This window comes from Lampris incognitus, chromosome 10 (genome assembly GCF_029633865.1).
Source record: "Lampris incognitus isolate fLamInc1 chromosome 10, fLamInc1.hap2, whole genome shotgun sequence".
In the NCBI taxonomy this organism is placed as follows: domain Eukaryota; kingdom Metazoa; phylum Chordata; class Actinopteri; order Lampriformes; family Lampridae; genus Lampris; species Lampris incognitus.
The window spans coordinates 29252770-29268473 of NC_079220.1; the positions used below are offsets into that span (position 1 = coordinate 29252770).

Consider the following 15704-nt stretch of genomic DNA (forward strand, 5'->3'; position numbering starts at 1 on the left):
GAGTGTCACATTTTGAATGATGTGTGATTCGCAATGACCTAAAAATGTCGATGTGTAGTTACACGAGAGTCACATTGGCAGACGTCAAATTCCTATCTGATTCCTTTCCACATATATATCAGGAATCAGAAACGCTTTGTCATTTCATTACGGAAGTACATGAAATGGAATGAGGTATCTTTTCCCCCTGCCCACAGCAGTGCAACACAAAGACTAAAACACATATCCAAAAACTGCAAGAACTTCAAGAACACACATATCCAAACTAACGCTACGTATATCCAAACTAAAGGGGGGAAAAATCACTGTCCAAGGGAACGAACACCAGCCAGGATGACTGCTGGTCTGTGTGGGCTAGCACTTAGCTTAACCTGCCCCGCTTCCTCGTCCTGTCAAACCGCCCTCAGTGCTTCCTCCTCGGGCGCAGCTCCAGGCAGGGGCCGTGGTCCTTGGGCTCACCTGACGCAGCAGACCAGGCTCCTCCAGCCAATCCAACACCATCTCTCCCAGCCAGACACCCTCGACACACCTCCTCGCACTCCACAGGACAACACCAAAAACACCACAGTCAATGCTAGGTGAGGCCGCCACCAGACCACCCTTGGTGTTATCGGAACTGCCGGTCTACATGGGCAAGCAGTTAGCCTAACCTGCCCCGCTTCCGTGTCCTGTCAGAATATAAATCTTACTTCCAAAAAATCAGATCTAAAGATATCCGATCCATGTTGTGCTTTTGTTCCTGGTTACATGGACATAATATTGTAACGTGCATGGATAAGTAGACACGTTGGTCCTTGACTAACAGGTCGGACCCTTTAGTCGACTGGTTAATGTTGTCGCTTGCAGAGCAGGAGACACGGGTTCGCGTCCCGGCTGTGGTGGTTCCCGGACTGCCCCCCGAATTCACTACATTGGTGTCAGAAGTGGGATGGTGGGACCGTAAGGCCATCGGAAGCACGTGCGCCCAGAGGCGTGAGGGAGCTGATATGCTGAAGCACGGGGACGCACTTCCCGAAGGAGGGGGGTAGTGTAGCGTGCATGGATAAGTAGACACGTTGGTCCTTGACTAACGGGTCGGACCCTTTAGTCGACTGCTTAACTTTGTCTTTTGTGGAGCGGGAGACACGGGTTCGCGTCCCGGCTGTGGCGGTTCCTGGACTGCCCCCCGAATTTGCTACAATACCATATCCGATCTGTGCCCTATGTGAGCAAAAAATCAGAATTGGGTACCAGGCGGTCCAAATGTAGCCTTACTCTATGCTGCGTGCTCAGCCTTTGTTGAGAGCCTGGTTTGGTAAGGCTGGCACCAACATGTGGTCATCTAACCTGTCACATCCTCCAGATCTTTCTCTCTCAACAACGCCTTTCCTCTGCTGTCTTTAGATCAGCACCATTTAGGTGCTAACTGATGATATTTGTCTATTTCAACAAGCAACGTCTCTGCTGTCATTGATCCTTTGTGAGGAGACAAAGACAAGCTGTGAAAGAAGTGATGCTGAGTTTTATGTATTGCTTTTGTAAAAAGAAAACAAAAACAAAAAACATGCTGCTTCAAAAGCCTACTTGCGTTACTAGTAGGTATTGTTGTGGAGACGGCACTTCATCACACACATTCTGCACTTCATTTTCTCAACAGTCTCTGACAGTTGAACTATTACGTTGCTTCTCCCCAGAGATGTGACCCTCCACCTCAACTCTGACCTTTTCTTTGCTTCATTTGCTCCCATCTCTCTCTCTCACTCTCTCTCAAATTGCTTTATGGCATGACCATAACAAAATACCGTATTGCCAAAGCATTGTACAAATAACGAATGTTAACAAATATACATACAGAAAGAAGACAATAATATATACATATAATACATAAATAAAAAGGTAACTTAAAACTGAGGCCTGATGCAGATCAGCAGATCATTCTGATTCCCTTGTGTGGCGGCAGGCAGAGATAAACTGTCCTGCCAGAATGCAACTGTCTTTCATTTCCCCCAGTATAATTTGTAGTTTTCTGGTATCTGATTTAATAAATTCTTTGTGTTTAAAGCTGAATTTTGGGAAAAATTTGTTCCCTGATTAGTTTAAATTTTGGGTACTGTGTGAGGAAGTGCTGCTCTGTCTCTACAGCAGCTCCTCCACACTGTTGGCACAGTCGCTCCTCTTTTGGCAGCCATGTTTTCTTACATCTGCCTGTTTCTATGGCCAGGCTAGGAGCACTCAGTCTGTACTGTGTTAACATGTTTCTGTGTTTAACATCAGTCACTGTGGTTGGGTCTCTCTCTCTCCCTCTCGCCCCCCCCCCCCCCCGCTCTCTGTCACTCTCTCTCTCCCTCTCTCTTGCCCTCTCTCTCACTCGTGTTCACTCTCTCTCTCATTCTGGGGTTGGTAGAGTTGAGTTTGGTCAAAAGGTGGGCGTTAAGATGGAAATGGATTATATCGATTGAGATGAGCTCAGATAGAATGGATTATATCTGTTGGATAAAGTCCAAATGGATATGCTTAGGCATCCTGTGCCTATGTGTACTACCTAAAAAAAGGAGTAACATGCCAAAGATGTCTGGAATGCCCATTCTCCATGAAAAATAAAATTTAAAAAAAGTCCTTACAGTGCCAAACAGAAACTGATAAACATGAACAAGATTTAGATAGTACTGAAAAAAGGTACAGTCATGAAATTTGGGGGTTTTGTTTGGGTTGACCCCCTGTGGATTGCGTTGGGCCATCTGCGTGGGGTGAATGCTTCCGCCTTCGAAGCCCTTGTGAATTGGTTCTGCTTTAATAGGACAAGCCTCCTCCTGGCTTAGTTTGTGCCTGGTGACTCATGGCTTACATAATTTGTATTTTTCAAACATATGATTTATTTATGCTGGGGAAGCTCAGGTAGAAGGTCACTCACAATGTATTAGTATCACCTGGGAGTGGAACTACGCGACCTTTGGTCCAGGGTAGGACACTTTCAAATCCCACAATACATCAGGCTACCATGTGTGCCTTGTGACCATCCAAAATAAGACCACTGCGTAGAATGTAATGGTTGGTTCAGTGGTTTGGACTCAGTCAGAAAAGAGGATTTCAGACAATGGCGGCTGGTGCTAACATTTTTTGGGGGGGGGGGTGCAATTTACCTTGGCGTAACACACCTGACAGCTGCTTTAATGTCCACACAGTCACAGAGTTATTAAGAAGGACAATGTAGCCTATAGATTTTATCAGAGGTATGAACCCTGTGCTAAGGTAAATTGCGCCCCCCCCCCCAAACATTGTTAGCACCAGCCACCACTGATTTCAGAAGATGAAGAAGAATCAATCGAGGAGTATAAATGATGAATGCCGGTCAGTGATGGGGCAGAGAGTTAGAAGGTAGATCAATAGAAAGCTGCACACAGCTGTCCAGTTCATCTTCTCTGTGAGTATTCACAATGAAGACAATCTGTTGTTAAATATTGTAAAATGTTCTATACAGTGATTTTATCTAGTAAGATAAGATATTCAGTAATGTCCAAGTAGCATCCGGGTAGCGTAGCGGTCTATTCCATTGCCTACCAACACAGGGATCGCTGGTTCGAATCCCCGTGTTACCTCCGGCTTGGTTGGGTGTCCTTACAGACACAATTGGCTGTGTCTGCGGGTGGGAAGCCAGATGTGGGTATGTGTCCTGGTTGCTGCACTAGCGCCTCCTCTGGGCCGTCGGGGCGCTTGTTCGGGGGGGAGGGGGAACTGGAGGGAATAGTGTGATCCTCCCACGCGCTACGTCCCCCTGGTGAAACTCCTCACTGTCAGGTGAAAAGAAGCAGCTGGCGACTCCACATGTATCGGAGGAGGCATGTGGTAGTCTGCAGCCCTCCCCAGATCGGCAGAGGGGGTGGAGCAGTGACCGGGACGGCTGGGAAGAGTGAGGTAACTGGACGGGTACAGTTGGAGAGAAAAAAGAGGAAAAAATCCAACAAAAAAAAAGAAAGAAATATCCAAGTAATTATTTTTGGGAATATTTCTGTTTTGACTGCCATGAGAGAAGTGAGCAACCCTAGTGATAGCATAATGTTTGACGTCACAGCTGTGGCAGCTGTATTAATTATTAGCACAACTTGTGAGGTCAGTGAATCTACAGAAGCAGCTGTTGTATGGGGCCCCTTTTTTTTGATAAAGGCATTTGAGAAAGAGAAGTCATTTTTTGAGTGTCTATAATCCACTTAATTCAGTTCAGGGTTGCAGGAGCTGGAGTTTATCTCAACAGGGAGCACTGGGAGACGCCCTGGACAAGTCACCAGTCCATCACATGGTCCCCTCACACAACCATTCATATGCCAACTGGCAAATGAGTCTGCAGTTCAACCAACATGCATTATCATTGCCACCATCACCTCTAATCAATTGTTAGATTTCAGATTATAACTGGCCTTTGAAAATGTCAGCGTTTTAATGCATCACTGCTGACGGATTGCCTAATGCTGTGTTGATTTTTTTTAGAACATTATTTAGCCTATCCCGTTTTTAGGACCAATTCTCACCATTACAAACAATATGTAGGACCTAAAAGTAGTGTCAAACTGAACTTATTTAGACATTATAGAATTTAAAATTTGACTGGCATTCACGGGAAGTGCCTTTTGGGCCTCTCACTGTCGCCACCTGGTGGCTATTTTCCTTTCAGTCGTTCACCCCTTAGACAGCTGATGAACCCTAAGTGTCTTCAGGGCAGACCGAGTTCCCAGTAAAGCTCAGCACAAGGCAGGGAAGACACCGGAAGTCAAGGATAAGTGGGTTGTTGGCTTCGGCTTGCTTGTAAAAGGGATGTGGTTGCAGTGATGGTGAGAAGAAGCCCTTGGAGGAAACAGACTTGGGATGGGGGTGGGGGGGGTGGCTGTGGTGAGTCTGGGAGGAAATGAACGGAAGAGTCAAGGTCTGAGAAGTTGCAAGTGGAGAGGGAATGTTTTAAGGTTTTGGATCGGGAGATTGTCTGCAGCCTTAATTATGCAAGCCTTTACAGACGAATAACGGCTGGTGAGGATGACCACGTTTCCTTGTTGAAAGGAGAATACCACAGCATGGCTGCTGTCGCCACGTCTTTAGACAGACAGCTAGCTCCAGCAGGAAGGCAGCCATGGAAGCTGCCCAAGATTTAGTGTACAACACCGTAAAGTGGGATGTCTGTGTTGAACACGCTGTCGGTGTACAGCTGAATACCTGATTTTGGCTGTTACCCAAATAGAAAGCATGAGTGTAACGTTTATCACTATATGAGAACACTGTTCATCAGCTGAGCTGTGCATGAGGGGCTGACAAACAGCCTAGGGACTTGCTCATGCAGTGGTGGCATATTGCCCTCTAGTGTCCATTATAAACTAATGCACTAACAAAACAGCATTCTCTTGCCAGACAATGTAAACAACATCCTGTTATCTATATCTGATAGACTACAACCTGAAATGGTGTAGAAGACGGTTTAGCTTTTCATTGCTTAAACATCTGATATGGTTGTGTAAAAATGTGTTACCTGAATGGCAGCATATTGATGGTCACCTTCATTCTCTTCTCTCTCTCTCTCTCTCTCTCTCTCTCTCTCTCTCTCTCTCTCTCTCTCGCTCTCTCTCTCTCGCTCTCTCTCTCTCTCTCTCTCTTCCCTTGTACCGCCCCTTCTCTATCTCTCTTTCAGGGCCAGGCAGACCTGCTGAAGCACGCCAAGAGTGAGGCTTTGGACACACTGCGTCAGATTCATTGCGCGGCTCAGTCCTGCGGCCTCAGCAAGAACGGAGCAGCTTCCCCACAGCTCCAGCACCACCCCAACCAACAGCCACAACAGACGCAGCAAAAGCTTTCACCACATGGCCAGGCCCCGGCCTTGGCCACGGCCCATCCACAGCACCAGTCCCATCCCAAGGCACTGTCCCAAACCTTGACCCAGACTTCTCTACAGCCCCAACCTCAACCTCCAGCCATCCCACTGGCTCAAGTCATTACCCAACTGCCAGCGTTTCCTCAGCCCCACATTCAGCAGCACAAGCTGACAGGTCATTTAGATGCCATCCCTGAGAAGGAGATGATCGGTGACCATCCCGCCGGGTCCTGCTGACCCGCCGCCTGTGCCCATAGAGAATACTACCCATGGAGAGACACAGAGAGAGAGACTGAGAAAGAGGGAGAGAAGCAAAGGCAGAGCATAGAAGAAGAGAGTAAGAAGGAAAGCAAGGTTGAGGAAGTGAAGGAGGGTACTAGAGAGATGGTTACCATGAGAAGAACCCATATTAGAAGCGAAACCCAAGTCTGAGAGGGAGTGGTAAAGACTAATTCAGTTTTTTTTTTTTACAACCTGGGTCTTATTTTCATAGTTGTTGCCATCAGGCATATTGGTTCTCATATAATTTTACTCACTGGCCTCATTTTGGAGATTTTGGACAAGGAACCACACCTGAACATAGCTTTACAACAGCATCTTATCAAGCAACTGAACACAATCCTTAAATCTGTCCTTTCAACAACAAGGACAAAAAACCCTAGTGCCTCAGTTAAATGGTGTACATTATTTCCCATCACTTTTGACTTCTTAATTGCACTGGCTGGGTAGTTTATCGGTTACTACTACCTACGTTAAGATAGTCATTCCTGCAAGCTGACCCAGGAAGTAGCTCAGAAATATGAAGGACCATTGTTGATCGCATTGGTCATTTAAGGTAATAACTTTTAACATGCACTTTCATTTTCACTTCTGAATATGTGATTTAGATATTTAGGTTGAATTGGATTTGTTGAAACGTGTGTCGCTAATAAAGCTGCTGATGCAAAGCTGCGTCTAATAATAATAATAATAAATCAATCTTATATAGCGTTTTTCTAAGTCTCAAAGTCACTTTACAATAAACGGGGTGAAACAAGACAACAGATAAACATAACACAGACATACAGGGGTGGATGGGAAGGGGGGCTGCCACACACGATGCCAGCAGTACTCTCCGACTTAGACAGATACAAAAGGGCAAGAAAAACAAAAAACAACAACACTGTAGACGTTGATTTTCTGTAGGGGTTTACTCCCGTAGCCTATTCCTCCCCCGAGGTATCCACTCGGCAGTGGCACTATTTAACCCATAGCTGGGGGGCTGGTTCGTGGGCATCAGGGAATATCCACACACCGGTGGGTCTAGCGGTGGTCTTGTTTCCAAAATCTCCAAAATGAAGGCGGTTCATAAAATATCCTTACGAATATGCATGGTGGCAGGAACTATCACCTGGGTTTTAAAAAGATAAAATCATCCCTTGAGGTTTCAGGGTAACTAGAGGGTCAAAGCAGAGAAGAGGAGAAAAAAAAACGTGATCTCACTCTTCATTTGCACTATTCCTAACAGGATAGATAACTATATAGACCGTGTTTATTGTTCTCCTTTACACTTCAGAATTTGTAGGAACTTGCATCTGAGCCAACTGGTTTAGGTTTGCTTTCCCCTCTCTGGCCCTCGGCTTCTCACCTTGATGTATAAAAGGCAAATAATTACCATCCGGTAACTCAACTGGCCTTTCTTGCCAGGCAGCGTGAAGGCAAGTCCCTGTCTCTCTTTGGGTAGTACTAGTCACGTATCTCTATCACGATGTACACTAGCTCTGTGGGTACAGGCTTTACATCACTTTGGCATTTCATACCGCAGATGATCGCCTTTGGATTGCCCCCTATTCTCCTCAGCATATCTTTCCATTTCAGACCTCACTATGCTACACACACACACCGCTCACTCCCTTCTCTCCCTCCGAAGAGGAGGCTGTTTTCAAGTGCACAAGTAGCAGTTCCCCGAGGTCCAGCTCCGAAGGACGCTGTAGCACACACCAGGGAGATGTGGAGCTAAACATGATGAACAAACGCCGACTCTGGACCTTCGCCATCGCACTGATGCCATGCTTGGCAGCGGCCACTAGATGGCCTCTCACAACCACTGTGTGTGAATCCTGAGGAGTGGCTCATTACTTCTCCATCGTCGTCACTCCTGTGCTCAAGCTTACAGGTTCACCCTCCTGTCTCCAACCCCAAGGGGCTGTGTGCGTGGTGTTACGTTCGTCGGTGTTTTGGTCCCCAGGGGTGGAGCTAGCCTGGGGCGAATGGCAGAGCCCCACGGCCAATTGTAACTGGAATGTTTGACTCCGCCTCTCGGGGGGGGGGTCAGAGGGTCAACAGAGACACGGTACTAATGTCAGACATGCCCCCCCCAGTAAAAAGAATAATAAAGCAAATGTTAATGTAAAATGTATGTAAAACGTACAAAGGAAACATACTGCTAAGATAATTGCAGACATAGAAATTAATGATTGATATGATAATTGTTGTTAGTTCTATTGCCATAATTCTTTTATAAACATTAGTTGTACATATACAGTGACTCAGCACAGGATTTGTGGTGCAGATCAGGACGACTGGGTTGTATGGGACTGGGTTGGAGGGTAAGCACCGTAACACAACCAATAACCTGACTTAGTGTTTCACTGCAGAAGTGAGTGTGGACTCTGTAAAAGCTCCTTTAAGTGGCCCATTAAAACCGGCTTCATTGTTTATCCCGTCTCCTCTCCTTCATTGCACTTGAAACAACAGCTCCTCCTCTCCGGTAGAGCCGGACGAAGGATATGTGTGAATGAGTTTTACGGGGATATCAAATATTCATTTTCTAGGCTAGTCAAACTGAAATTTTGGAAAGCAGCACTAGTTGTACTGGTGTCCTCCTGGAAAAAAAATAAATTAAGAACTTTAAATCTTGTAAAGGAAGGCCTGACTGTTATTGATGTGCTTTTGGCACAGCCTTGATACACCTCCCTTTTGATGGTGCTGTGGAGGATGAAAGGAAGGAGATGACACCACTTCTCCTTTTGACCTCACAGCCGTGGTGTCATTTATTTCCAACCACAAACTTCAAGTCAACAGCTTTTTATCATCAAAACAATGCCCTGAAGTCTACCCACAATCCCCCCTGCTAACCCCTGAACCCACTGTCTTAAAGAGACTGTCTCTTCTACATGATGAATAAATTGTAAGTAGGTCACTACACACGCCCTCCCCCCCATAATTCACCACGACAAAAAGAAAAAGAAAAAAAATCAACGGTGGTATCCGCGCACGAGGTCCACCTTGGAGATGACTACCACCCCTCGCCAAGTGCACGGAGAAATCCTGGATGTGTGGGACGGGGTAACGGTCTGGCACCGTGGCGTTGGTGAGGCGGCAGTAATCACCACATGGGCGCCAGCCGCCGTTAGTTTTCGTGATCATACGCGGGGGGGAGGCCCACGGACTGTCGGAGTGGCGCACGATGCCAAGGCGCTCCATGTTGGCAAACTCCTCCGTCGATGGCGACCTTGGTTGGGTCAAGGCGCCGTGCAAGGGCATAGACTGGGGGGGGGGCGTGGTGGAGCCGAAAAATGTCCCAATTGACACTCCAATCGCCTGTGAAGCTCATCGGGGACGGTGGTGGAATATTCACGTTAGCTGCCATTGTATGTGATGCTATAGGCTCCGGTAATGCTAGCGTTAGCTCCTCTGTGACAACGTCTTCAGCAGAAGTACTTCGCTCTGAATCGGAATCCTCCGACATGTGACCTACTCAGGCCTACAAACTTAAACATGCGAGCTAGTAAAATAAGAAATAAGTTCTCCGACTTCTGACACCATGTTTCAGAAGCTATCTTATAAAGAATGACACACACACGAGTTGCTCAGTGCAGCAAAGTATAATCAAAACGTTGTAACATGTTCCTGAGCGCGGGTCATGTGTATCTAAGGTAAACTAGTGGATAGCCGATGGCATCGATCTATCTAGACCCGTAACAAAGATGGGCGTTGTAAGTGCACTGATGTGTCGCAGGTTAGTTTACATTATTACGACAGTGAGGGTCAACTTAAACTGATTTACGGCAGTGCCTAGTGGAGCACGAATCAAACGGCTCTTCTGCGTTGAATCATTTATAGTTATTTTAGCCAGCCAATACATGGTACCAGGAGTAAACTGTCTTGGCGACGGCAATAACAACAATGGCTTGTTTAAAACCACCTGAAGGGTTGCAGTTGGAAGGAGGTTGGAGGAGTTGGAGAACGTTTAGACAGCGGTTCACGCTATACTCGTCCGCCGTTGGGGCCCACGACAAGGCAGATGAACGTAAGATTGCTCCTTTACTTACGATTGCGGGTCCACAAGCCATCGATGTGTACAACACGTTCATATTTGCTTCAGAGGACGACAGGAGCAGTTATGATGTGGTGTTGCGGCAGTTTGATGCCCACTGTTTGCCAAAAAAGAACGAGATTTATGAAGGCTATGTGTTCCGTTGCCGTGTGCAGCAGCAGGGGGAGAAGTTCGACGTGCTCGTAACCGATTTAAAATTGAAAGCGCAAACGTGCAATTTTGCTGATCTGACTTCATCTATGACAAGGGATCAAATTGTTTTTGGAATAAACGACAAAAATAAATAAATAAATAAATCAGAGAGCGCTTGTTGAGGGAGGTTGAGCCCACTTTGGATGGTGCAATTCGGATATGTCAAGACAAGCGAATTAGCCCAGTTTCACATGAAAACATTCAGCACAAACACTCTTCAGTCGTCCTTGGATATGGGAAGCGCCTCTGTTGATGTGATTAATAAATAGACAAGAGAGCGTCCCGAGAACACATTTTCAGCGGAGCGAAAAGCTCTTTGATTGCAGTAGATGTGGCACACGTCATCAGGCTCGACAGTGTCCAGTTTATGGCAAAATATGTCTGAAATGCAACGGGCAAAGTCATTTTGCAAGGATGTATGTTGCAAAAGGAAAGACGGCGAGGCGCAGTATTAATGTTGTGGAAGAAGCTGATTGTTCTGAGTTTTTTGTTGGCACAGTGACAACTGAGTTGAATACGGCAATAGTTAATGCAGTGACAGGTGATAACTGGGTGGCATCTTTGGAAGTAAATGGTGCTCCTCTCTTCTTAAAACTGGACATGGGTGGTGAAGCCAATTTGATTAACATTGTGGACTTTGATAGTTTGGGCTGGAGACCCACTGTAGCAAAGACTGAAATTGCTTTGAACGCATACAATGGACAGGCCATTCAAACACATGCCACCTGCAAACTCACTGTCAAGGTGAAAGACAAATGCAAATCACTCCCATTTATTATTGTTCCAGAGGGTCATGATTCATTGCTCGGAGACAAAGCATGCGAGGACCTGGGACTGGTTAAACGCGTGTATGCTCTAATGGACCCAAGCGGTATTTCTGAGGAGATTGTTAGCCAATATGACAATGTCTTTACTGAATTCGGTACCTTGCCATTTGTTCACTCAATTACACTCACTGATAATGCACGACCTGTGGTTCATGCCCCAAGACGGGTTCCTGTTCCCCTACGTGACGGCCTCAAAAAGGAGTTGGAAAGAATAATCGCTTTGGGGGTGATAAAGAAAACCGATGAGCCAACTGACTGGGTCAATTCAATGGTGTGCATGAGAAAAAATAATGGTGAGCTGTGTATATGCATGTACCCAAAAGACCTTAATGCCCGCATCAAACGGGAACATTTCCAAATTCCAAAACGTTAAGAAATAACCAGTGAAATGGCTGGTGCTCATTACTTCTCTACACTGGATGCATCAAATGGTTTCTGGCAAGTGAAACTGGATGAGCAAAGTGCAAAACTTTGTACATTCAATACACATTTTGGGAGATACTCCTTCCAGAGACTACCCTTTGGGATTAGTTTGGCTCCAGAATTGTTCCATAAGGCAATGGAGCACATCATCGAGGGCTTGGAGGTGGTCCGAGTCTATGTGGATGATTTGGTGGTTTGGGGCTCTACAATACAGGAGCACAATCAGAGACTTGAACAGTTGCTGCAATGAGTACAGCAACATGGTCTTAAACTCAATAGGCAAAAGTGTCAGTTTGGTGTGAGGGAACTGACATTTCTTGGGGATAAGTTATCTTCAAGTGGTGTTCAGCCTGATGAGTCAAAAGTTAAGGCAATCAAAGCCATGCCAACACCAAATGACAAAAAAGGCCTTCAGCCGATTCTTGCAATGGTAAACTATCTTGGGAAGTTTATCCCTAACTTAGCAGGCAGAACAGCACACTTGCGAAAGCTCCTTCAGGCCAAGACTGGCGTTGAGTGGACAGCTTCCCATAACGCAGAATGGGGGGACATTAAAGGTGTTTTAAATCAAATCAATTTTATTTGTATAGCCCAATATCACAAATTACAAATTTGCCTCAGTGGGCTTAACAGCAACACAACATCTTGTCCTTAGACCCTCTCATCGGATAAGGAACTCCCTAAAACAACCCTTTAACAGGGAGAAAAAATAGGAAGAAACCTCAGGGAGAGCAACAGAGGAGGGATCTCTCGTTTTAGCTCAGGAGCCTGTGCTGAAATTTTTTCCAAGATGACTGGCAAACTAAAGTGTCAACTGATGCATCGAAAGACGGCATTGGTGCTGTATTGTTGCAACAGGGTGAAGGTTCCTGGAAGCCGATTGCTTATGCATCACGCTCTGTGACAAAGGCGGAGTGTCGTTATGCACAAATTGAAAAAGAGTGCCTTGGACTGGTTTTTGGCTGTGAGACATTTCATGGATACATATATGGACTTGCTAAAGTAATTCTTGAGACAGACCATAAGCCCTTGATAGCCATTGCCCGAAAAAGCTTCAATGACATGTCCCCTCGCATCCAGCGATTGATGATGAAGCTACAAAGGTATGATGCTGTCCTTACCTATGTGCCAGAGCCTCGTTTGTTGATTGCTGATGCGCTCTCTCGTGCTACTCTAGTCGTGTCTCAGGTGTGCTGTAGCAGCACTGAGGTGGATGTTGCTCTGCATGTTCACATGGTGAAGGATACACTCCCTGCTTCTGATCAACAGCTCAGGAAAATAGCAGAGGAGACTTCCAAAGACCCAATTCTCTCCAAAGTAATGGAATACATGGAGCATGGCTGGCACAGGGGCTCATGCAAGCAGTATCACTTACTCAGGTCTGAGCTCTCATTGGTGGATGGTGTTATACTCAAAGGCAATAGGATTATGATTCCTACCTCAATGTGTAAAGAGATGCTGACCAGGGAGCACGAGCGGCATCTAGGGGCAGAGAAATGTAAATGCAGGGCACGAGCGGTTATCTATTGGCCAAACATGAATGAAGACATAGACGCAGTGGTTGGCAACTGTGTCACATGCCTTCAGTTTCATTACAAGCAAGCCAATGATTCTGTCTGAGATCCCCTCAAAACCATGGAAGAAGGTTGGGGCTGATCTCTTCTACTGCAATGGAAAGGAATATTTGTTAGCCATTGACTACCTCTCAAATTACCCAGAAATAGCTCTACTATCAACGACTTCAGCACAAAGTGTCATAGTTCATCTGAAGTCACTTTTTTCTAGACACGGCATTCCTCAAGAGGTGGTTATGTCAGTACTGAACCACAGGCTTGGACTCAAAACGCAGACTCAGTTCACAAAAATCAGTCCTTTTAGTCAGAAAGAGGTCGGTACACAGGTGATCAGATAACAAGGCAACAGTGTCCAAATCGGCAGGCGAAAGGCAGGGTCGAAAAGGCAAAAAAAAGGTCAGGAAACTATAGGGCTAAAGAAACTCACACAAGGGAAAAAAATGCTGGAACGCTGTTACAAGGAACAAGACGAACTGGCACAGAAGGAAGGGAATACTAAGACTATATACACTGAAGGAGGGGAGACAATGAGACACAGGTGCAACACATTAGGGCAGGGCAGGTAATCACACAGGAGGGAGACACATGAGGACAGGAAGTAAAGGACCTGAAACGAGACAAGAGGTGAGTATCAAAATAAAACAGGAAGTATACGACAAAGAATACTGGGTGAAACAAAATTTTACTTAACTATCCAGACGGGGCATTGACATGTTACAGACAACGGCCCACAGTTTTCTTGTCATGAATTTAAGCAGTTTGCAAAACATTATGGTTTTAGCCACACAACTTGCAGTACGCTGTACCCGCAAGCAAATGGGAAGGGTGAAAAGGGATGTCCAGATCATAAAAAAAACTCCTGAAGAAGTGTACACAAAGTGATACAGATCCATACCTGGCCCTCTTAGCTTACAGATCATCACCTCTCGAAAGTGGCTATTCTCCGGCTGAGATCCTTATGGGACGGAAGTTGCGCACTAGACTTCCAAAGCTGGACACTAAAAACTGCGAGGCAGAGGTCCGTGCTCACATAAGGAGCCTAAAACACAAACAAAAACTCAGCTATGATAAGGGATCCAAGCCTTTACAAAAACTGGTGAGATATGATGTAGTGCGCATGGAGCAACTGTGACAAAAAGGTTGAAATTACTCCTGTCTACAGAGTGCCGGATCTCAGCTCCGGTTGACTTGGGGGAGGAGGGGAAGTGTCGGGATCCGGGTAGCTCCGGCCCACTTTAATCACTGATCATAATGGACAAGCACTTGTCTTTTAAAAAACATGTCAGTAAGGTAACCAGGAACGTTAAGTTCAATTTGAATAATTTTAAGAGCATCAGGCATCAAATGTTTTCCTTCATCTGCCGCAAATCTTTTTCTACATGCCATGATTTTCCCTCATTTGTCGTATTGTATGACCACTTGGTCCCAAGCAGGTGTGACCACCCTCAAGCCAGTATATTCTCTATATAAACAGATTTTAAAAATATTGGATAAAAAAACCAAGGGAATTATCACCACTTTCATATCCTGAAAAAATATAACTTTATTAATTTTGATAATTTTTTGTTTTATTCACATGTATGCCTGATGTTCAAGATTATTCATGGACTCGCAACCCCCCGAGAGCATGCCTGGCCTCTCCCAACATTGACAGAACTATAAGGGTCAGGACCAAAGCACCGTCAAGGGTAGATTGGGTACCACAGTTTAGGAAGACTACTTTTGGTCAATCAGCATTTTCAGTAAAAGTGGTGGAAAAGGGGAATTCCCTTCCCCCTCATGCCAGAGAGTCAGCCAGCATGGCGGTGTTTAAAAAGCATCTTAAGCTTTGGTTAAAATCAGCACAAACGTGTAATCACAAATAAATGTCCTTGCTTTAATATTTTGCACATATTTTAGATTTCACTTAGGGATTTTGTTTCACTTTTTATTCAGAGTAGTTACTATGTTTTTCTTAGTCAGAAGCAGCCTAGGGTTCTGGCTGGAACCAGCCCTGATGCAACATGACCGTAGACTGTGTGTAATTTATATTTCTAGCCATTGAATAGGCCATATTGATTTTTATAGCTGTTGTCATAGTTTAGGTCAGATTGTTATTGATGTTTCAGGTCAGTTTACTATTTATATTTATTGTTGCTGAATAGATTAAATCCATATTCATTATGTTGTTGTCATATAGGCCAGATTGCTATTTATATCCACTGTTTTAAATGGATCAGATTGTACTTATAACCTTTGAAATTGGTATTCTGATGTATTGTCATGTTTTTATTTTGTCTTGATTGTTCTTTGTCTGCCTGTTCAATAGTTTTCCTATGTATTGTTATGTTTTTACTTCTGTATTAATTGCTGTTTGTTTGCATGCCAAGGGACTGCAGATGCAAATTAGCTGCCGGCTAACTCTGGCGCAATTGTAGAATTGTGCGTTGTCCCTGTCAAATAAACAATAAACTAAACTAAACTAAAACCCATTAAACCTTATGACTTGAATGAGAGCTGATATGGCGCATTTGTCTCCCCTGTACCCCTCATTATAGTGGTAT

The 15704-nt window shown here is 45.2% G+C and overlaps 1 protein-coding gene across 1 annotated transcript in view; it reads left to right on the forward strand.

The window, feature by feature from the left end:
* The window catches only part of plcl5 (phospholipase C like 5), a 144041-nt gene extending 137977 nt beyond the window's left edge, over window positions 1-6064 (forward strand). Inside the window, exon 6 of the mRNA XM_056288383.1 lies at window positions 5648-6064. Coding sequence (XP_056144358.1) covers window positions 5648-6064 — 417 coding nt within the window. The remainder of the gene's footprint in view (window positions 1-5647) is intronic.
* The last annotated feature ends 9640 nt before the right edge of the window (window positions 6065-15704 follow it).